At 44.9% G+C, this 23674-nt stretch overlaps 1 protein-coding gene across 4 annotated transcripts; it reads left to right on the top strand.

Annotated features, from left to right (window-relative positions):
• Positions 1 to 453: 453 nt before the first annotated feature.
• LOC118795645 (CREB-regulated transcription coactivator 1-like) lies at positions 454 to 17294 on the top strand. 4 transcript variants are annotated; one of them, XM_036554273.1, is made up of 14 exons: positions 454 to 601; positions 3734 to 3850; positions 4332 to 4469; positions 5619 to 5680; positions 6332 to 6426; positions 7512 to 7597; positions 7699 to 7742; positions 8319 to 8542; positions 8724 to 8872; positions 9421 to 9654; positions 11888 to 11974; positions 13434 to 13520; positions 14076 to 14256; positions 14725 to 17294. In XM_036554273.1, the coding sequence occupies exons 1-14, from the start codon at positions 476 to 478 to the stop codon at positions 14928 to 14930; spliced, it is 1836 nt and encodes a 611-aa protein (XP_036410166.1). In that variant the 5' UTR covers positions 454 to 475; the 3' UTR covers positions 14931 to 17294. The 4 variants fall into 4 exon arrangements, with proteins under 4 accessions (XP_036410166.1, XP_036410168.1, XP_036410167.1 ...); XM_036554275.1 differs by having other exon boundaries at positions 8754 to 8872; XM_036554274.1 differs by having other exon boundaries at positions 4344 to 4469.
• The last annotated feature ends 6380 nt before the right edge of the window (positions 17295 to 23674 follow it).

A 23674-nucleotide genomic window follows, 5' to 3' on the forward strand; every position in this document is an offset into this window, starting at 1 on the left:
TTCATCTATTTGCGGTTCGGGCAAAGCTGAAAAGTGGTAATAGGTATTGCAGAGAACCTGAGCACTGTGCCTGTGCGTTTTATTCTACACAGTGCTCTCGGAATACGTGTTTTCAGGTAATTTTTACACTTCACTGACATAACAAATGTGTGATGAACCATACGAAACAGGAAAGAAACGCCTCAGAAGCTACCTCATTACACGTGCTGCTGAATTCTGCTGGCAACAATTTTGAGTTGTTAAAACAACACTGTAGTCACACAGCTAATCACAGACATGAACTGCATCATTTATTTCGCCGCGGTGCAAAATCCCATTGCACTTGCCCTGGTTTTCGCCCACATGCGAGAAGCCCGTGGAGCGGGGAGCGCGCTGGAGGATGCGGGCGTTCCAGATGCGCGTGTTGACGACGCCCCCGCGCAGGGACGTGGGCACGCTGCGTCTCATTGAGGAAAGAGGAGGAGAGCAGCAAAATATGGCGACCTCAAACAATCCGCGAAAATTCAGCGAGAAAATCGCTTTACATAACCAGAAACAGGCAGAGGAGACGGCGGCGTTTGAAGAGGTGATGAAAGACCTGAGCATTACCAGAGCGGCGCGGGTAAGCATGTCTGTTTTTAAGCTGTTCTTCATACGTGCAGAATGCGCACCAGACACCCGTACTGTGGCCGGAGAGGTAGCTAGCTGGCTACTACAACAATAACAAAGGTCCATCAGCGCAAGCATTAATTGATAGGTATGGTTAGGAGCGAGATGAGAATTTAAAATGTTGGTGGTCTGTCAGTGGATCACGGTCCCAACGTTCACTAGCTCCTGAATTAATTCAGCTACCAGGGGAAAGACTATGCTGCACTTGGTTGCAGAGGGAACAGCGTGTTTATATGTTTGACAGTTCGCCCCAGAATAATAACAGGTTTAGGATTTGTTTCCCACTTGAGCCACACACTTTAAACGTTTCTGGATTAATTATCATCAGTTGTCCTGTGTCCGGTTAAGACCTGGATTTGAAAGAAACGCCTATTTTCGCTTGCAAGTAGCTAGCTGTCTTGCTAAAGGAGGAAAAATATGTCTATGTGTCAGGTGGTAGTGGCTGGCTAGCTAGGTCGTAGAACGTTTGGCACAGTCAAGTAAAATCTAGCTAATTGTAAACGTTGTCCAGTGTTTACAACGTTAGTTTTTACGATACGATCGCTAAGATTGGTGCGGAAACAAATGTTTGGGATTTTTTGTCTTGCTAGCTGATCTGCCGTTTGAACGCTGATTCCTGCATTAGGGTCAATTTGAGTACGAAGTGTGTTTTTGTTTTTGGTGCATGAAGAAATCGCGCTGTTCGAAAGGGGCGGGTTCTGACAAGACGGATCGAGATCGCACGCATAGGGACCGAGGAGTCAGACAGAGGTGCCGAAAAAGCAGGATTTTAAACGAACTGATTTAATTTTGGCTTCAGCGATATTGGTTCAGTTTTTTTGCGTGTTATACTTGTTACATGTACATTTTACCAAGGGTAATTCCTATGGGGAAACACATCAGGCATGCGTATTCGTTATAAATTCATTTCGGCTCCGATTGTTAATTGAAAAAAAATATTTCTTTCATTGGATAAGCACCTGGTAACAACCCAATTTTTGTTATTCTTACTTGCTCAGAGATAAACGATGGCGTTTTGTGAGAATATGAGGGATACCTCCGATAATTCTTGGCAGCCAAAGTTGATGCTCATATTCTGGCATTGAAGCTATCCATCTGGTTAGCCCACATACTGTCTTTTCCGTGTTTTGAGATATAGCCTATATTTAATCGTTTCTAATCATATAGTATCTATGTTGATATTTTTCTAAAACAAAATAGGCACATTAAATCAGTTGTTCTAGCTATGCTCTCGAGCAGATTATAAATTCAAAATTAACCGAAACCTCTTAGTTAATCCCCTAAATGCAGTGTTTTATTTAATCCGTTTACTCAGTAAAAGCTAAGGTCTGAAATGAATAAATGGATGTTTATGACTAAAGTGCTATACTGCAAGACTACAGAAGGCTAAAAACAGCATCCATCCCCTTGCGGACTGCTTGCCCCCCCCCCCCCCCCCTGCGGACTGAAATAACGAATCCTGTCTGTCCCTGTGGTAGGCAATGGCAGAGACCGTTTGTTATGAATGAATACGCCCCTGGTCAACATTCGCATTACCTTTTACGGTACGTCTCCGGGACACTTTAATGAATATCGCCAAACTTTCTCATGAAAACATATGACCCAAAACATATGGGCAACAGCGAAATGTATAGATCTGTCGTTCCCTATTTAACCTGGGAAGTGAGTGCGGTGGAAAATGAGAAAGATATGACAGGGCAACAACGAGAAGCCTAGTCCTGCATTCCGTCTCTTCGGCTGCGCGGTGCCCCATTCAGAACCGGCGCAGCGCCATCGCAGAAGGATGAATGAATCTGAGTTCGGTCAAATGACGTGGCGCGATATCCCGTGGCCACGGGAGGCTGTCTGACAGCGCGAGGGGGGTGAATGAGCTGCACTCGAACGAGCACACATACACACACACACACACACACACACACACACACACACACACACACACACACTCACACACACACACACACACACACACTCTCTCACACACACACACACACACACACTCTCTCACACACACACACACACACACACACACACACACACACACACACACTCTCTCACACACACACACACACACACACACACACACACACACACACACACTCTCTCACACACACACACACACACACACTCTCTCTCACACACACACACACACACACACACACACACACACACACACACTCACACACACGCACACTCTCTCACACACACACACACACACAAACACACAAACACACACACACACACACACACACACACTCTCTCACACACACACACACACACACACACACACACACAAACACACTAACACACACACACACACACACACTCACTCACTCACTCACACACACACACACACACACACACACACACACACACACACACACACACACACTCTCTCACACACACACACACACACTCACTCTCTCTGCAGTACCGAGCTTAGGCTTCTCCGCCACGCTCTTGTAATGGTCCCCTGTGCTGTAGCAGAGGATATCAAAGCTTCAGCAAGTCTTTCGCGGTACAGTTAGGTATCACGTGATTTTGGATGGCGTTCCCCTGGGCATCTTTATGAACTTACTTTTGTGTGTCGTATTTTACTGGTTATTTTTGTGTGGGTTGGCGATGGGGGAATTGAGCTTGTAACCATAAGGTTGCTGGTTCACATCCCCAGCGGAACACTGCTATTGAACCGTTGAGGACGGCGTTTTACCTGAGTTGTTCCAATATAATATTCAGGTGTATAAATGGAGAGATATATTAAAATGTCAGATATGTAAGTTGCCTTGGATAATGTATAAGACTAATTTGTTGATATTATTGTGGTAAGTTTATTTTTGCAACATTACATTGCTCTGTCCTTAATTTGCTTTAGGGGAAGACCCATTCATAGGAACGGATGAATAAAAACAAATGAATATCTTTCAAAAATGCTTTGGAAGGAGGTAGATGCTCTGAATAGGGAAATTGTTTAATTCTTGATGCTCTTTTTACTCTTTGTCATCCTGTGATTTTGCAGCTATATTGAGCTTGTGTCCCGCAGACCCCGCCGACGTGACGTTTCATGTTTGTCTGTGTTCCTCGTCTGCAGCTGCAGCTGCAGAAGACGCAGTATCTGCAGCTGGGGCAGAATCGTGGACAGTACTATGGAGGTTCACTGCCGAATGTCAATCAGATTGGAAACAGCACTACTGACCTGCCTTTTCAGGTAATGACTTTCTTCTGCCTGATCAGATTCACTGCAGTACATTTGTCTAGTTATTGCAGTAACTTCCTGTCACATTTGGAAAATATTATATTTAATAAAGAGAAACTCTTCAAACTGTTTGGACCCCAGATTCCACATAACAAATTTAAGTAAGTTTTATGTTTTTTGATTCTCACACAATTTTGATGATTACAGCAGACAATGCAGTTACATAATTTCTGGGCCTTTCGATTCCCTGGTCCTCTGTCAGAGTTTTGTGAAGTTAGTGTAATCTCAGGTCATCATTGTGATTGAGTTTCATGGAAGTGGGTTGTTCCTTCCGTATCATGTGTTGTTTTGATTGTGATTTTTGTGTAAGTAAATCTGAACTGAACTGATTTTTTTTACTCAATGTATCTGGATTTGTGGTAAGCCCCGGCTGGGTTTCCCAGCTGTCCCCTGTGTTTTGTTTGTGGTTTTCTGTCTTTTAACTCCCTTTCAGACTCCCTTTCAGAACTCAGGCCTGGACACAAGTCGAACGACTCGGCACCACGGCTTGGTGGACCGGGTCTACCGGGACCGGAACCGCATCACATCCCCTCACCGCAGACCCCTCTCAGTGGACAAACACGGCCGCCAGATATCCTTTCTCCAAATCAAGCTTTACAATCTCTATACATGGCTGCATTTGAGAACCTTCCCTAGATGGGTGGATCTGCTGTTGGTTTTCACACTGTCTGTGCAGCAAGCCGAGTGATATGATTTAGAGACCAAGGTGCCCAGCCAGAGGAGCTCACGGCACTGCTGCTCAGACTCTAGCAGGTGATGTCACTTCCTGTGCATGCTGCTGAGGTCTCCTGGTTGCGTTATAGAGGGCTCTGTGCTTGATCTTAGGTGTTACAGGGTGTTGTCTGTGGGAGACATGTTGGGTTTGTGTCAGGGGAAGGCTGTTTTGTCCATCGTGTGCTTCGGCAGGAAGAAGCTTTACAATGAAAACTAAGTTAGGTGTTTTGTGAGGGTCCTGGTGAATGGAAAATTGCAGGCTGTCTGCAGTTTTTCCTACGTTTTCCCTGTGTTTAAAATTGGGTCAGTACAACATGGAGCGCTGCAAGGAGAAAATATTTTCAAAGAGTTAATGAGGTTGGGACATTACGTGAGGCAGCCATTAAGTGGGTTTTTTTCTATAATTGGATTGCCCTAGAAACAAGTGCATTTCCACTCTGAAGCATTGTTTTGACTGAAATATTAATCTGATTGTCGGTGGAGTGTGGTTTCAGGGGCTGGTATTTCCAACTGCTGCAGTGATTTGTCTTTAATTTAAATGAACAAATTTAAGCAAGTAGTAGATTCGTCTGCAGCATTCTCCACAGGGGCTTTGCTGCTGAGATCAATGAGTGACGTAATGCAAGAACCAAAGCCAGAACTGAGCTGCCAGTCAAGCTCCATTCATAAAATTGTACTGTGGGAGCCAGCCAATCAGCCAGCCAGACCGTCAGCCAATCAGTCATTCCGGCCGGCAGCCTCCTCTCGGGCTGCTTCCGCCATTTATAATTAAACATGTAAAACTTGCATGAATGTATTTCTCAGGATAAACTGCCACAATGGTTACAGTCAATGCCCTCTTAAGTTATTTATAGATTTTTTGCATATATAAATATAGAAATATTCACAGCCCCATATGAAATCTGGAGACTTTGTGCCTGGCTGACTGACTGACTTTACAACGCTGAAATGTGATTGGTCAGAAAGCAGCTCCTGCCTTATTTGTTGGCCTTAACTTTAGTGCCACATTGACAGCTGTCCCTATGGAGCGGTGTATCTGTCACCTCCACCGGATACCAGCTGGCGGAGGTGAGTAGGCCGACCCTTAGGACCCCACCCAGCTGTTTAGGACAGCTTGGCAAACACCTCACAGCACCAGGGGTTTGCTTCTTCTGAAATTTTGGGCTGTCTTATTTATAGTACCTCTTTGTTATTAATCCTTTAAACATCCTTTAGAACAGCTGTGTGTGGTCACTCTGACTGCAAATAAGATTATAGCCTGTGAATATCTGCAGATGTCAAAAAATTACGCTGAAACAGATGATGAACGTGAAATAGAGATGGACGTGACATTAGCATTAAGTTTAGACTTGTTTTATTTTGTTGAAAGCTGGAAACCCAAGAGACATTCCCTTCACAAGGGATTATGGGCACTGTGGCATTTTCAGGGCGGTGAGAAATAATGGTAATCCAGTACAGTAGCTGTAGACCAGCTGCAGAGCTGTGTTGATGTAGCTTTTTCAAGCCAGCTAGCTAACTCATCACATGTAGCTTCCTCCTCTCCCGTTAGAAGCTTAGTGTGGGTGCGCTCAGTGACAGCCACTGTTTACCTAGCTGCTTCTGTTGCTATAAGCTGTATGCTTATGCATCTGTTACCAAGTTAACAGAACGGCACAGCTCACTGAAAGCGTTTCTGAAGTTAAACACATTAGGTTTCTGTACCCCTCTCTCATCCTGCAGGACCAATTCGGACTCAGCTCTGCACCAGAGTGCCATGAACCCCGCCCCTCAGGACAGCTTCAGTGGAGGATCGCAGGACCTGCAGCCCAAACGAGGTACCTTCTGACCTCTGACCCCTGACCCACAGACCTGTAGGTCACTTTTACTGAAGGCACTGTGAACCAGACGCGTCTCCACAACAAACAGACCCTGAAAGTGTGTTGGCCAAATCCACATGGGAGACAGTGATTTGGCCTGTAGCCCAGACAATTCAAGAGGTGGTAGGAACATTTCTCCAGATAATTACTGTAGCGAAAAAAGATTTTCCAGTGCTTATCCCCGGCTGGGTGGCATACTCCTGTTCACATGCTCTCCACAGCAACCCTCCCCAGCTGTGAACCAGGTCATTCCTAGATCCTTTTTTTGTTGTTGCGGTCTCAGAAGTGCAAGCATTGGGACTTCTGCTTTCCCCATAAGCCACTAAGCCACTGCAGACACTTGTGGAGGGATGTTTCTCACTTACTTAAAATCAAATGCAGGGTTGGGTAGGTGTAGCGCTGTCAGCATCAGGAAGTGCTGGGACCGCTGTTCTTTTGTAAGCTCTAGCAATTTATTAGTACAAGGAAATGGATTTCAGTGTGTTTGGAATTAGGTAGTTTGGTGCTCAAGAGAATGGTTTTGTTGCATTTTTATGAAATATTCACCGGAGTCCATGAATGTACTTGGTTTAATCAGCTGTGAAGGGTTCCCTTTGGCCTTCGAGCTTTGAATTTCAAAGATGCAGGTGGGAGTGAGGTGTGTTCAGTCCGGTAAGGGGCTGGAGTCCGTCTGGATGCGCGAGGAGGAGATGCAGGGCAAAGACAGAGGGGAGCTGAGAGCGAAATGCAGAGCGATGGAGGAGGTGCTGTACAGGAAACGGGAGGGACCGGGGCCTCCTCCCTGCAGCTCCCTGCAGCTCCCTGCTCTCAGGATCTCCCTCGGGAAGAGTTCTTTATTTAAATGTTTTTTTTTTTTTTTAGTATTTAATTGCTCAGTCAAATGTCTGCTTTTGTTGATAGATGGGTGCTGCATGGCCTAACGCTCTCTGCCTCTCATTGCCTATACTTACCGTCTCTTTCCACTCGCTTTGGTGTTGCCTCTCTCCACCTTTCTTTTTAACTCTCCTTGTCATCTCTTGTTGTCTGCACCCCCCCCCCCCCAGTACTCCTCCTCACTGTGCCTGGGACAGAAGGGGCTGGATCAGAGGCAGATAAAGATGGGCAGAAGCAGATCTGGGACAGCAAAAAGGTACCAGAAACCTCTGCGGGCCCGGCTCCTGTGTATCCTTTATTGAGTGGCTGTGAAATGTCTGCAGTTTCCCTCACCAGACGGCTCTGCTTATCTTTCAGAATGTGCCATCCAGGCCCAAACCCTGCAAGGTGCCAGGGATCAAGTGAGTGTTTATAAACTTTCCCATGTGACTGCTAAGCCCAGCCCCCCTGGGGGCGGAGCCACAGCTGAGTACCGCATTCCATTCAGAACACTTTCTGATATAACTCAGTCAGGCATACCTTAAAACCTCTTCAGCAGAGGTCAGGGGAAGGGTCAGCATTTTTGGATCTCACTGTAGTATAATGTGGCGATATTATGTTAGGTATCTGTATATTTCTGTTACGACAGACAGTAAATAAATATAAAAAGCCACATTTTTTCCTCATCTAGGGTCTTTCTTTGCAGTTGTTGTTTTGCCTTTCATAGTTCTGTTAGATGTTTTCACTTACAGAACCCTTGAGGGGGCGTGTGCAGTACAGTAACCCCCAATTATGATATTATGTTTATGTGAAAATAAGATTCAATTCCCCACAATCCATTTTATAACAGGGTTTCCATGACTACGTCCTGTCGGTATCAAAATGACTACTACTCTTCATGGCAACTAGGAGTCTGTGTTACATGAATTATGTTGAAAGTTGAAATTGTATTCATGGATTATTTTGCTTGTAATGCAGATTTTTTTCTCTCTCCTCAGTATATTTCCGTCGCCTGACCAGGAGATGACCACGTCGCTGATCCCGGCCGCACACAACACAGGCGGGTCCCTGCCTGACCTCACCAACATCCAGTTCCCCCCCCCGCTGCCCACCCCGCTGGACCCCGAGGACCAGGCCGCCTGCCCCGCCCTCAGCGGCTGCAACAGCACCGGCAACCTGGCCTCCAACCTCACTCACCTGGGCATCACCTCCTCCAGCCAGGGTAAGGCCCTGCCCGCAGCCACGCCCCTGTCACGCCCCTCTCACGCTGCTGAAGGAGCACTGCCCTGAGCACACAGTGACAGTCCGTTTCCCATGAGTCTGTGCTCCAGTCTGGGCGTGGTGCAGCGTGCCGCCCACCCCAGGCTCTGACAGGATGCACTCTCTCTGTGTCCCTGCCGCAGGTGCGGCCCCTGCCCCGCCTGCACTCACAGTGACAGCTCAGCGCAGGCCTCAGGACATGGTCCCGCTGTCCCTGGATGCCGACGCCCGACGCCACCCCCCCCTGCAGCAGCTGTCCCCCACGCTGTCCCCCCCCCTCACTATCGCTCAGGTGAGGGGCTGCTGCTCGTCTGCCGTCATTGTGGCTTTAATTGCTTTCCTTTTTATTCTGTTTTATTTTTACCTGTGGCAAATAATGACGCGACTTTCCAATGCTAACAATGCTGTTAAAAGAGAAAAAAATGAACTTGTTTTCCTGATGAAAAATGTGTTTGTAGTTGCGGAAATCAGAAACGAGCCTTGGTGATCTGTTTCATTAGAAGAAAAATGTATGTTGAATCGCGTGTAGGTTGTAGTAGAATTTGGAGCAGATCCTGTTTGGTGACCTACTTAATTTCAGCCAGTTTCATGAAGTGTTTTAAATGTATTTTCTCCAGATTTTGAGGGTATCGGGTTTATGATAAATGCTGGGCCCTCTGCCAATATGTGTGACACTATATGTGTTACTTCATTTGTGTCCAAAAGCATTTTATGGACATTTTATTTTCGTCACGTTTGCCCTTTTTTTAAGCACATTGGACTCCCCTGCCACCCCTGAGATTAGTCCACCTGAAATGCCAGCGGCAGACCAGTGAGTGACTCCAGTTTTTGTTTTTGCAGGCTTTGACGATGGATCCACTGACCCTGGAACAGCAGCTCTCTCAGTACCCATTCTTCTGCCCGCCCACGTCACAGGCCCAGGATCAGCGGACGTCTCAGCAGCCCAACCCGAGCGCTCGGCCGGCCCGGTTGGTCCAGCTGCCCCCCCTGTCTGTGACGCCTCCCTCCACACTACCCCAGTCCCCCCCAGGCAGCCAGGCGCAGACGTCGGCCATCAGCATGGACATGAACTCGGTAAGCTCCTGCCCTGCTTCCAGCACGGCCAGTCTTATCTGATCGCAAAACAATGGCCACGTTTTTCCAGAACATTCCTCACCCTCCAGTCCTGAGAAATCACGTGAGGAGGTTTTTTTTCAAAGCTCCTGTAAGTTTGGCAGGAAACCACCCCCCCTCCCCACACACACACACACACCACCCAAATGGATCCAGACTTAAAATGTAGAAGCCAGTGCACCCAAAGAAGTGATACACATTTGCATCCCTAAATTGCATATTAACTTAGGCTCTGTTGGGGCCTCTGAAGTGATCTTTTCTTTGGTGCTCTTTGGTGCTCTGCCATGATCACCAGAATCAGTTAGAATCAGGTTAGAACCTGCATCAAATGGTTGGTTTTGATGTTTGTTGGTGTCCCAGTGATAGCAGACTGTCGTGAGAAACTCTCCGGTTGATTTCCTTGGGCTGGAATGAGCCTCACCTGAGTGAAGTATGTCTGTGGATGCTTAGGCAGGAATGACGTTGGTCGCTGTGCTTTTTTTGAAAGATGCTCCGTTCTTTGGATTGAATGTGAATGTTAGCAGAAGAAAGCTGTTCTCGCTGCCTGTTTCCGATGAAATGTTTTTCCCTCTTTCTGAATAACACAGTATAATCCAAGAATATAAGGGTGGAAATGCGTTTGGTAATTACAGAAAAGAATACCACTGTGCCTTACTGTTGGTATTGTACCTTTGTATATGTCTGTATTTTATATTTTAGAGTTGTGGAACAAATATTAGAAAATGAATCCAAGGGAAATTGGTTGGACTTACCAAATATGGACTGAATACCTAACACTAACTGATGTTGGCAGTGCCTGGTGTGTCCAACCAGATGCTCCCCTGGGTTTGTGTGTTTTTTGGAGAGGAACGCTCTGATCCCTTCGTGCGCTGAACCTCTGTGTGATTTTGCTGGTGGCAGAAGAGGGGATGTTAGTCACTGAGAGCAGATGAGTGTTTGAGTTTCCCTGGGCTTCTCGGGGTGGGTCACGGCACCGCCTGGCTGGAGCAGATGATTCGTTCCTCTGTGTGCTGAGAAGGAGGCGGTATGACTGGGACCTCGGGTCAGGGATCTGCGGGGCTCACCGACTCCGCTCTGTTCGGCTGCAGACCCGTTCTACTGTGGACTGCAGCAAGGGGCATTTTGCCTGTCCCTTTTGCCCTAATCTGCTCTTATTTATATGTTTGTACTGCCCTTACTGCCCTAGTCCTTCAGATAAGGACTGCAGGCACCTCGCATGGCCCAGTGTCCCTATCACTGCACTGGGGCCTCTACTGCCCTCTATTGACAAAACTGCAGGTTTTCCCAGCAGGTCTCCCACTCAGGTACAAACCAATCCCAGCCTTGCTTGTGCTGCAGTTATTTGGTAGAAGATGGCTTTTATTGCTGGCTGTCTCCTGATCAGAACAGTTGCACAGGTGTGCGATTTCTGCATTGGTCCAACACGACAGCGGTTGCAAGTAATATAAATTATGGTGGTTAAAATGGGTCTCCATCATGGGGCTATGTGAGACAGAGAAGCAGATGCATAGAATTGCTCTTCGGTGTGAGGAAATCTATGCAGGTTTATAGTCCTGAGTTAGAATTCAAATTGCTACAGAAATTTGAATTGTTAATTTCATGGATATTAGTGTTTTTCTTTTGGTTTCACATGTTTCTGTTTTTTGCTGTTGAGAGATTTAAAGAGCATCGTGCGTTGCGGAATTTATTATTATTTTATTGGGGAAGTCATTTTTTCTACCAACACTGTCACCCTTTGTCGAGCTTTCCCTCCATATCTGTGTCTTTATCTCTCATACTGTCTGTCCCTCTCTCTCTCTCTCTCTCTCCGTGTCTCCCTCTGTCCCTCTCCTTTCTGTCTTTCTCTCTCGCAAAGACAGAAAGGAGTTTTAATTAAGCATGGTGATGCCTCTCATAAACCTCAGAGGAGACTCAGGGTGGTTTCCGGTCTGTGTTTATGTGTGGTGACACATCAGACGGTTGAAGCTAGTTCCCTGAGCTGGTGAAGAGTCAGTTCTGAATACGCTGGGTCACATGGTACTCCGTGCTCATAGTGAGTGGTTGTGGTGAATGGTGCCATTGAAGTGGTAAGTTCTGTGTAGGTGTGTTTCTGTCCTTCAACCATGCACACAGCTGTGTCTCAGATGTCCCTCCTGGGCCCCCTTACTTGGTTGACTGTAATATGATCCTGCACTGGCCTCTTCCCTCCCCGCAGTTCCGCAGTAGGGCGGGCTCCTCTGCCAATCAGTCTCCTACATCTCCAGTGTCCAACCAAGGATTCTCGCCTGGAGGCTCGCCTCAAGTAAGGGCGTGAACCCCCCCCCCCCCACCCGCTGCTCTGTGTTTCCGATTGGTCGTATTCCAAGCTGGGTGTGGCCCCCCTGGCAGCGGGGCGGCGACACCGCAGTGCGGCCAATCTCTGCGCTCCGTCTGCTGCTCTGTGTGTGTGTGTGTGTGTATCCGTAGCTCCGCCCCCTGTCAGACGCCGGCTCGGCTGCTCTGTGGATGTGTCTGTAGGGCTTCTGTGGATCTCTTTGTTTTTGTGGTTTTGGTCTACTGTGCGTCTGCTGTGGAGCCATGTCAGATCCTCGATCTCTGTGATTCGCTGTTTGTGAATTAAAGAGCAAACTATAATTAAGAGTGCTCCATCTCAGCAGTCAGATGACCAGATTGCTGCTCAATCCCTTGGATTCTTTTATTATACAGGAAGAAGTATCCGAAGACATTTAAGTCTTGATTTAGACGTGTATTTGAGCATTACTTGATTAGTTCACACAGTGTGCTGGTGACATTTTTTCTTTACCATGTGCTGTTATGCTGAAATTATTGTGCAAAACACAGCGGATAAGATTGACCTGGCCATTAACTCCCAACATGCAATATTGCTTGAAAATGGTAACGTTGAGCATAAGATTGCATGTGTTTTTATTTGGGCTTTTTGGTGTGTTTTTGAGTGGTGTAATCTTACATTTTTTGGACATTTTACATGCCAGAGTAATAGAGCAGATTTTAGAAATATTGGTCATGTTTGATGGCAGTATATTGAGAGTGGTGTTACATTAAGACAATATGGCAAAGGGTTAGAGAAAGAATTTTAGAGCCATTTAAGTTCATTTAGAAACTGTAGTGGTGGAACTGGCTTGTGAAATGCTCCCTTTGCGCTGTGTGTGTGTGTGTGTGTGTGTGTGTGTGTGTGTGAGAGAGAGAGAGGGAGAGAGAATTTTCAGGACATATTTCCCTGGAGATAATCATAGTATTATAGGTTCTTTTTGACAAAGGCTTCAGTTGCCTGTGGTACCAATAGATTTTGATTTGTTGCTTTAAACTTACTTGACATTTTGTAATTATTAAATTCTCTCTGAGGAAATCAGCGACGGTCAGGCAAAATTCCTGTTGGGAGCCTTTATTTGAGTGAACACCTGTTGCCTGCGTCAGCATAACCCCCTGCAGTCTATGTGGGGATGTTAAAACGCTTCACTGTCCACCAGTGGAAAATTACCTTTGGCTCCACCAAAACAAAGTCATCAGTTAAAAGACAAGATATAAACATCTCTCTTCCAGTCTGGTCTTTACAAACTTGAAATTACATGAGGAAACGGAACAGTTCCAGAAATAAATGACTATTATAAATGATTAGCAGAATGAATAAATACACAATGGTACAGGCTACCTGTTGGGAATAGTAATAAACATTCCAAAAATAAGTGGTATTAACAGAAGTGTGGTGACAGTCTTGGACACTTGCTGTGCTTGTGTTCTAGCACACATCCATATTGGGCAGTGTCTATGGCGACCCCTTCTATGACCAACAGCTGGCCTCCCGACAGACCAACGCCCTCTCACATCAGGTGAGTGACTTCAGCCCCAGGACCCTGACCTGCTGAAAGCTGTCTTAGATCGTTCCACGGGGAAGCTAAACCCAGGGGAAGTTCCTGGCTTAAATGTGCCAGCTGTTTAAGAATTTGTCTCACCTGGGCTGTTTGTCTGGTGAGGATTTGTTACGTTAGATTTATTTAGCAGACGCTCTTATCCAAACAACATCCAGTGCAACAGAACATAAGTGTATCCGTCCGAGTTAAATGAACAACATTGTCAGACCAGACTACTAACACTCTGAGACCAGTGAGTGTGAGCACAACATTCAAAAACTGGCAGAGGGTAACTTTTGCTTCCTGAAGTTAAACAGCTTAGAAAAATAAGGGAAGGTTTGTTGCATCAAACCAAACGCTGGCATTGGAGTTAGTTTTCCATTTTTCCCCGTTTTCTGTGGAATAGCATTTGAAACAGCAGCTGTTAGGTTTGCAGTAGTGTCCGCCTCGTGCAGGCCAGTTTGAGCTTCGTTAGCGAGGTGTGTGTTAGTGAGGTGATGGTGTGTGTTAGTGACGTGTTTTTCTGTCTCCCAGCTGGAGCAGTTCAACATGATGGAGAACCCCATCAGCTCCAGCAGCCTCTACAGCCAGGGCTCCACCCTCAACTACTCACAGGCAGCCATGATGGGTCTGACCGGGAGTCACGGCAACCTGCAGGACTCCCAGCAGCTGGGATACAGTAACCATGGCAACATCCCCAACATCATCCTCACAGGTAGGGTACCAGCTGCACTGAGGAGTGGCTATCTCCAGGGATAACATACCCTTCCTTTGCCAGTCAACCCAGGTCATGTAGGGCCACATGAATGTTTTTTCGAACAGGCATTTAAGCACCTGGCTCCAGCAGTCAATGTGTAGACGGCGTCTTGATTGAAGCCGTTGAGCTGCTGTGCCCTGCTGTGTGAACGTGCCGTGTGTGAGAGCGTGCCACAGCATGAACCATAGCTGTCTTTGCTGGGTTTGAGTTGGTCTAAGTCACTGTAATGTGATCTGCCTGTATAAACCACACACATTTCCATAGCTCCTTCAATCACACAACCACTCCTTTTTCTGCACTGACTTCTCTTCAGTGGGAGTTGTATAATTTTTAAGATGTTTGATCACATTAATGTGATCACATGTGCTTGCCCCCCCCCCCCCCCCCCCCAGCTGTGTTTACCCATCATTCTCTGCTGTGTTTCAGTGACGGGCGAGTCCCCCCCCAGCCTGTCAAAGGAGCTCTCCAGCTCGCTGTCGGCAGACGTCAGCTTCGATGCGGACTCCCAGTTCCCGCTGGACGAGCTGAAGATTGACCCCCTCACCCTGGACGGACTGCACATGCTCAACGACCCGGACATGGTCCTCGCCGACGCCGCCACGGAGGACACGTTTCGGATGGACCGCCTGTAGGGGGGGGGCAGCCAAGCGAACTGGCCCGGAGGAGGAGTGGGGGCTGGGGGCTAGGGAGAGGGAGGCGGACCCTTCCCCAAAATCCCTTCACCCATTACCCACCCAGGGCACTGAAGAATGAGCTGTTACCACCCTGACTGGGTCAGAGATGTGCTACAGATTACCAAAAAAAAAAAAAAAGAAAAAAGAGATTTAAAAAGGGGAAAAAGGCAATGAGGGGAGTGATTGTGCGTGTGGTTCCACCCTGCGAATCCGGCTCTCTGCTCGGTCCCGGCCCGGGGTCAGCGAATCCGGCTCTCTGCTCGGTCCCGGCCCGGGGTCAGCGAATCCGGCTCTCTGCTCGGTCCCGGCCCGGGGTCAGCGAATCCGGCTCTCTGCTCGGTCCCGGCCGGGGTCAGCGAATCCGGCTCTCTGCTCGGTCCCGGCCCGGGGTCAGCGAATCCGGCTCTCTGCTCGGTCCCGGCCCGGGGTCAGCGAATCCGGCTCTCTGCTCGGTCCCGGCCCCCCGGTGGGGGTCAGCCCACAGCATCCAGCATGCCCGCTCTCCAGACCTTCCTACCAAAATACGCTTTGGGTTGTTGTTTTTTTTTTTTTTTTGTCTTTTACCGATGGGTTAGTAGTGAAAACGGGGGCTACAACACTATTTAATATATTTTTCTAGTTGATGTTAAAAAGAAAAGTCTGAAGTTCTGGGTTTCCATCACCCCTTTCCATGTTTTATTTCATTTTTTAAATTGAAATCCACATTGTCACAAATGCTTTAATGACATCTTATTTATTTATTTTGTGGTGACCATAATTTTTGTCTGCTAATCAGCATTCACTGCCTGCCAAACGCGAATTCCGTTTCAGTCACAGCACCTATTTAAATTATGTTTTGTTTTCATTGGAACATGCATCAGCACTGGCCAAGATTTCAGTTCTGATTGAGAGCAGTGCTCCTTCACACATTCAGGACCCAGCAGTAACATCTGTCTTGTTGCACTGAAGGGCAGCCAATGAAAACTTTGGATTGCCCTTTTTCTGTTTTTTAACACATTCTTACAAATGTACGTTTGTATGCTGCATGTGTACATGAACCTCTCAGAATCAGTGGGGCTATCATGATTTGTAAGTGACTCATTGATTCAAGCCAATCCTCGAATTTTGCTGTACAGATCAAAGCCCCCCTCATTGGTACCTCCATGGCAACACATAGTGGCTCCACCTATTGTAGGGTTCATGAAACTTCTCCAGTCATTGCTAAGTTCTGGGTATCTCAGACAAGTGGACAGCTGTTAATGTTGGGTCCTGCCATGCTGTGTTATTATTTGAAATATGTGTCGTCTGTTACACTTTGGTTAGAAGGGTATCACTAGCTTGTTCATGTTTGCAACATAGCTAACACTACACATGTGGACATTGAATCTAACTGCTTTAGCATAACATTCCTGAACACAATATGTAAGCGAGTACTGAACCTTTTACATTTTACACATTATTGGCAAAATTCTGTGAGAAGAAAATCCACGTGGCTCCAAGATGTCACTTGGTGCTTTGGACAGGTAGCCATAACGGTTAGATTTAGTTCCCCATATAGGCATTCCTGAAGCTAAAATGAATCCCCATATTCATCTAAGGACTTTTAAGGAGACGTGGGAATCCCCGCAGACACCAGTTTGAGCTAATCACTGTGATCGCTTCATTTTGCCTTTACAATGAATGAGATGCTGTTTTCATGTTGCTTGACTCTGAAGGTCAAGTTTGATTCTTACTAAGCTCTCCAGCTTTCTCCTCTCTGCTTTAAAAGCATATGAAACTTTGGTAAAGCAGTGCAGTGCTTGATATGGCTCTGTGTTTGGCTCAGATGTGTTGTAGACCCTTGGTCAGTGCCGTGCCTGTGGCGTTCTGGGAGACAGGTGCGGCTATGGGGAAGTTACTGCATTCGTAATGTTTGCTTATATATGTAAGTCTGACAAATTTTACAGGTGGTGTTTTCCTTGTGTACCCAGTCCAGTGTGACTGTACAGAAAGGCCTAACAGCACAGTTTTGTTTTTGGACCATAACACGCAAGTGGTGATAAAAGTCGAGAGTGATGTTTATGCTGGATTTTTTTTCAGCTTATTTAACCACTCCACTGACCCCTGCTGATGTGGAATTGTAGTTGAGGAGATCTGGGTTTTGCTTACTGTAGATGAACAGCTGATGTCTATGCAAAACCCTTGAACAGTTGAACAATATACACAAACCCTTCATGTGTTGCAAACCCTTAATTGAGGGCATATAGCTAGAAATTTTTGAGCACAATTGCAGTGTTTATTTTTTAATTGCGCAATTTGGGTTGCATTCTTTTGGTTACAGGCATTTTTGGTATATTTTTTGCAGCACATATAGTATTTCCCCCCAAAAAAGCAGGAAATATTTGAATGCATATTTATATTATCTGCATCTATGTCTTTATGTGATTAGGAGGGTCATAATTTGCCTTTGTTAGGTACAGGAAGTTGGTTTAAGTCTGTGTTGCACTCCTGCGGGGGGAGGAAAGAGTGTGCTCGCCACCTGCAGTTGGTTCGTGTCTGTCTCTTCGTTGTGGCAGTGTAGTTGTGCTGATGATGCAGAACGTATTGTGGTACAGCTTCCCAGAACGCTGCGTATAAACCACGCAAACTCAACAACTGGATCCGTCACGCTGGACCAACGCCCTTTATCTAAACCTCTTTTTTTATAATTTATTGATTCGTACTTTTACAAATTGAAAGGGATTTGGCTCACGATGGTGTCGTCTGTGCTGTAATCTGTGGTTCCTTCGGTCTGTGGTTCTTTTCGTTTAGTTTCTGTGTTTCGTATCGTTTTCCTACCTGCTGAAAGAGTCCCTTTGGCATGGTATCTCTTCGGAGGTCATGGCAGCTGCGGTGTCAGAGTGTTTAGAGTATTTACACTCGGTGTTCTTCGCCCTTTTTCTCAAAGTGTACCCGTTTCACCGTGTGAATCCCCGTCATTGTCAGTGTGCACTGTGCCAGTTTTAATCCTCTAGTTTGCTTTGCACTTTACTTGTGACTTTATGGACTTTATGGCATTGAAACCTGGGACTGTTTAACCCCTCGTCAGCGACTGTTATGTGTACTGGGCCTCTTTCTCCCACCATTTGTCATACCTGCCTTCTACTCTTAAAAAAAACAAAACTAACTAACAAAAAAAGAAATGTATATTTTTTAAAAAATATGTGTATATTCTATGTGATAGAGTTCATTTTTGTACTCAAACAGCTTCACTTCTTTAGCCTTGCCAATCATTTTCAACTAATCTAGATTTAGATGTATTAAATGTATTGTGCTTTGAGTCATTTCTCAGTGCAGAGATGGAAAAGGACTTTTGCACACCTGCGGTTTGACCCACTGTTCCGTTACCTGTCGATGTTTTACATGCCGACTACCTGCCAGGTGATTGTTCAGAATCTTTTGGTTGTTTGTGTTGGAGAGTCTGAGATACCGATGGAGAGACTTCATTGACCACATTCTGAATGGAGCTTTTGTGTTCTGTCAGTCACTGGCTTATGAACCAATCACAACTCTAAATCAAAACACTATGGTTGGTTCAGGTCAGTCAGTCACCTCTAGCTAATGTGTCTGGCTGAAAGCAGTCATTTTTGGGTTCATGAAGTTTCTCTCTCCCATCTCTAGCCGGTGGCCCAGCTCTCCCCTGTCTCTTTAAATGACAGCTGAGGACGAGAAGACAAGCGGCTCACGCTGGACTGACGTTATTCCAAAAAAAAAATCTGCCAACACTCCAGTAGTCTACTCCTGTGTGGTTTGCCAAACATCAGACATCAGCGCCAGCCTCTGCACCAACGCTCATTCTGCGGCTGTTTGCCAGCGGTTATGCATGCAGCCTAAGACAGCATGGATGTTAGCATACAGCTTACACATCTCGTGATTGTGACGGCATCCTGTCCCACAGTACATGCAGCTTTCTCGCTTAGCTAGTTTCGCAAAGGATTGCGCCTCATGTCCTTGAAAAACGTGCCCACAAGCACGTTGCATGCACGGGAGTCCTCTATGCAAAGAGGTAAATGTAAGGGAAAACCACTAACTACCACTAAATATACTCTAACTAATGCTGTATATTTCTCTTGCTACTTGCTGTATACTTTTTTAACTTTGAAAAATATTACTGTCATTGCAACATGTTCACAACCCGTACAGTCACTGAAATAAAGACTTATATGGAATATGCTACTTTGAAGAGTAGGTTTGGGTTTTTAAAACCACTTTGACCTTAATATTACCTAATTGGTACAGGTGATGCTTCATTGTTAACTGCTGAACATTTTTGTATTAGTCAGTCAATCAAATATTAGTTAATTTAGCGCTTTTACTTTAACAAAGGAATTGTCATAGAGCACACTGGATAGACAAAAATGTGAGTTATTGGAGATATGTTAAATGGCAAGAGTTCTGAGACATGCATGAAACCAGTCATGCTCAGATCCTGCATCTGTGCCCTGAGTTTACCGCTTTTCTATTCTTCACTGTCAGTATGAACATGCTCTGTTGTTTGAGATGTGAGTGGAGGTGTGTATGAAGAACAGTTAGGGAATGTGAGAGGCAGATTCTCGGTTTACCGAGAGTGGGTTTTGCAGTGCTTTAGGGCCATACTACAGGATCTTTTGTATTTCATAACGTGTGTGTTTTTAAAATATTGTTTAAAATTCTTGCGCATGTAAGGGTGTGGCTGCATTATTTTCAAAAGGGATGATTGTACAACCAAACAAATACACTACAGACACTATGTGCGTGTTTGTGTATGGGTAAATATACACACGTATATACAGGTATATATGGAATGCACACACACACATACACAAATATATATTGATGTGTATGTATATGTGTATATATATATGTGTGTGTGTGTGTGTGTGTGTGTGTGTGCATCTGCGTGTGCATAAGGAGGTGCAGATGAAAGAGATGAACTGAAAAGATGAAATCTTGTAACTACAGCTGATTCAGCATCTGTAAGTGTTCATCAGCTTTGTCAATTTCCCCTTAACCAAATCCATTATGTATTTATTTTTTTAAATATGAGAGTGGAAAGAATTTCATGGAGCTGTAGGAGCAGCAGAGCACAGGTCAGTATTCACAGCTGCAGGTTACTGAGGAGAGGGGTGTGCTTGCGTCTCCCCGGGGGTTTAGGGGAGATAGAGTGAAGGGCTGTCCGTGGGACAGGTGTTTGTGTTTTTGTGCTGACTCTTATTTCTGATTGCATTTGCAATGGTTTGCAACGTTTGCTGTCTGTTTTTCCAAGGGGAGCAGACCATGTCATAAATGAGCGCTACTTGGTGAATTATTCATTTTTCCCTTGTTTAATTAATTGTACTGGTCCCAGACGCAGTGTGTACTGACCCGTATGTTAACTTGGCAAACATGCTGATTAGAAAAGAATAGCAAGCAGTGATGTGAGTCTTCATAGATAGATATTTATACACAATATATAGATGATTAGTACATGTATATTTTTCAATTATCCCCTGTCTTCAATATTAATAGCTCTCACAAAAAAATATTTGTATGCACTTTATATCCCCACCGATGTTTGCTGAGATTATCTGTAATCTGTAATCTCTGACATAGATTTCTCTTTTGTTTTCAGAAAGACTGCACTTGAACAGTCTTTATAACATCTGCATGTGTACAATATTACTGCATTCACTAACAGTTATGGGAAAAAGTGAAGGGACGTTCTACATAGTTTGTAAAACTGAATTCTCATTTCAGATGTGAGCATCAGGGTTGGCTTCTGACGATCGCTGTATACTGACTCAGAATCTGCTGTGAAATACAGGTCACCTGTTTCGTAGATGTGTCTCTGTCCTTCGGCTTTTTAAGCATTTCTGTGTGTGCAGAGAGGAGCATAACTTCATCATAACTGCTTATTAGCCTGTTCAGTGAAGTAGGTGTCACTTCACCTTGAAATACTCCAAAACAACAGAATGGTTTTCAAAGAAAAATAAAATATATCCCTGTTCTGGGGAAATTAAATGTGACCATTAATTATGCAACATTGTGGGTAACACAGCTCAGTTTGGATGTAAAAGAAGAATGTCTGGATGTATTCATCTTATATATTATGCTGTTTTGTCTGTTATGCAAAAGTTTAAAAACACACATACATGTGTGGGTGTGTGTGTGTGTGTGTGTGCATAAATTTAAGAATACTTTTCTTACCTTCTGTTGTTTAAAATGCCAGTGTATATCGCAATTGTGAGACTTCTGTACAACTGTTTTTTTTTCCTTTTCAAAGCAAAAAAGGCCAAATATGAGAGGAAAAGCGGGGTGAACTTAAACCCCTCTGCAATATTCAATACGAATGACAGAGAAACTCATTATCCTCGATGGTAGAACCAGATCAGACCCAAAAAGAGAAATGTCTGGGGAATGGAGTCTCCAGCGGCCCCTTCAGAAGAGAAAGGATGATGATTCCGTTTGGGACAAACTCCCTTTTTGCATTGCAGTCTCAGGCAATGCTTCTCGTGGTGTAGATCTCTCCAAAACAGACCCCCCTGCATTGCCTGGGCAGCCCTCCATCAGTAGAGCTTTCTCTGTACTCGGGAGACACCAGCATGCACGTCGTCAGTGGAGTCTCATCTTTGACCCTTTCAGAGCTGCAAAGTGGTTTGGCTTCTTGACATTATGGCTGAACATTTGCTTTATACCAAATATTTATTTCATGGCTGTAGGGAAAGATTCATCACTTGAAAAACACAGTGGAGCAGATGTGAGACTCACACATATCGACTGAGAGAACAGTCACATGCACGCAGGAAAATTGGAGACGGATATTTTAGACAGCCTGGCTGAGCCAAGAAATGCTTAAGATGCCCCCCTGCAGGTGTGGTCCATGGGAGAAATGCAGAGGAATACCGGTGTATGTTTACCTGTGGAAGGGGATCGGGGTGGCATCTTATGTCACTTAAGAGTTGGCCTAATATTTCATCACCCAACTGTGAGGGTTGGCTGGTGTTGTCTTGGTCATACATTTTCCCCATATGAAGCTGTACAGCCTCTGAGTAAGCCCTTCAGTGAAGCCAAAGCTAGAACTGACCCTTTAATTTGGTGGACAGTATTTGATTGTTGTACTATTTGGCTGCATGTACATGTAAACTAAATCGTCTAAATTCAAGTACATGTTCTGAGATTTTAGGGTTGGGACAGCTGAACTTTCCTTTTCTTGTCTTGTTTTTCCCTGCCTGTCAGGTAAATGTGAAATGTGTGTTCGTGTTTTTTTTTTCTGTTTACCTGTGAATGACAGTGAAGCTACAAAGCTGACCGTGAATTGTTTACACGTAGAACAGGAGAATATTTAAGGAGTATAATCTGCTATAATTGTATATTTTATTTCTCTGCTACTACACAGCCTTGCCTTTTGCATAAAAAATAATATATGACCACTTGTGATTGACTTTTCTATTTCGCTGGATAGCGAGAGAATATCTCTTTGCATGGAGTCTCATTCTGAAAAGACCCCATAATTCTTCAAGGTTTGGTGTGATATTTTTTGCCTTAAGCAAATATTTGTAACCTGCTCTGACTAGGTAACCTCTCCCATATGCTAGCGAACTGTTGTGAGCACCTTGTAAAATGCTAAAATGTTCCCCCAAAAATGGCCCTGTGGAAAAAAAATCATATATATTTTAAAATATTTATGAAGTTTGTTACTGTAGTGACAAAATGTGTATAAAAAATTTCAGATGAACTGAACTGAAATGGGAAGCACCATAGATGTGAAACGGCATCGACTCCTCTGCTTTGAGTGATAAATGTTACTGACCTGTTCACACAATGGCAGCTAAATTGTAAGAAAGTTTTATTTTTCTGAGAAATAGTGAAATGTTGCATGTGCATTTGACTCCATTGTCAAAACACTACATCTCCAATTCACAACAGCAGAACACAGTTTATTCTAGTTCCAAAAAAAATATATGCAATCCTTAACATTCAGCAACTCGGCTCCGCAATCCATGGTAGTTTTGTTGAGCTGGCCCTTTAAAAATGAACGGATTAAATCTGGTCTTGTTTGCTGTGTTTTTATATATGAAAAGCAATTGAAAATGGAGGAGCAAAAATCAAACGTGGGCTAAATGTCTGTGCTGAGAGCTGCTGTGAAAGCTTCTACTGAAATAGTACCTGATGTGTTTTTCTTGTGTGAAGGCTTCTGTCTTTGTATCTTTGCATTACTATTTGTAAATGAAATGTAATAAAAAAATAAAGAAAAACAATCCAACAAGCACAGCAGCTTTGTTTTAGCAGGGTATGTTTTACATGGTTAGCTCCACTAATGTTTTTCGGAGTGGATGTGTAGTTTAACCATTCTGACTGACCTGATACTCTCAGGCCTCTTTATGGCCAAGGCAAAAGGGGAAAACAGCCAAAAGGTGCCTCCATGACACCTCCTTTTTACCTTGTGGAAGCATGAAATTTATTGGTAAAAGTAGCTTGAAAAATTCTTATCCATTAAATTGAGAAGGGTTTTTGTCCTCCTTCCAACCTACATATTTTATAAAATTGGAATGTCCATAACACATTTTGGTTTTATTTCTGTGTGGTCGACAACCGATTGGCAGCTACAATGTGATGTTCTAAAACCAGTCATTTCTGTACCTGCGTTCAAGAAGGTAGTGTGGTGCAACTTGTATGAATGGACTCTGCAAGATTCGCCCCTTTTGTAAGTTCTTGAAAGTCCAGCAGAGGGCGGTGTATCCCTGCGG

The sequence above is a fragment of the Megalops cyprinoides genome, chromosome 20 (assembly GCF_013368585.1).
Source record: "Megalops cyprinoides isolate fMegCyp1 chromosome 20, fMegCyp1.pri, whole genome shotgun sequence".
Classification (NCBI taxonomy): domain Eukaryota; kingdom Metazoa; phylum Chordata; class Actinopteri; order Elopiformes; family Megalopidae; genus Megalops; species Megalops cyprinoides.

Excerpts from the sequence above, each read along its gene's own strand:
- LOC118795645 (XM_036554273.1), top strand. The coding sequence starts at position 476 with ATGGCGACCTCAAACAATCCGCGAAAATTCAGCGAGAAAATCGCTTTA. Across the intron at positions 3,851-4,331 it reads CTACTGACCTGCCTTTTCAG|ACTCCCTTTCAGAACTCAGG; the intron begins GTAATGACTTTC and ends ACTCCCTTTCAG. Across the intron at positions 8,873-9,420 it reads CCCCCCTCACTATCGCTCAG|GCTTTGACGATGGATCCACT; the intron begins GTGAGGGGCTGC and ends TTGTTTTTGCAG.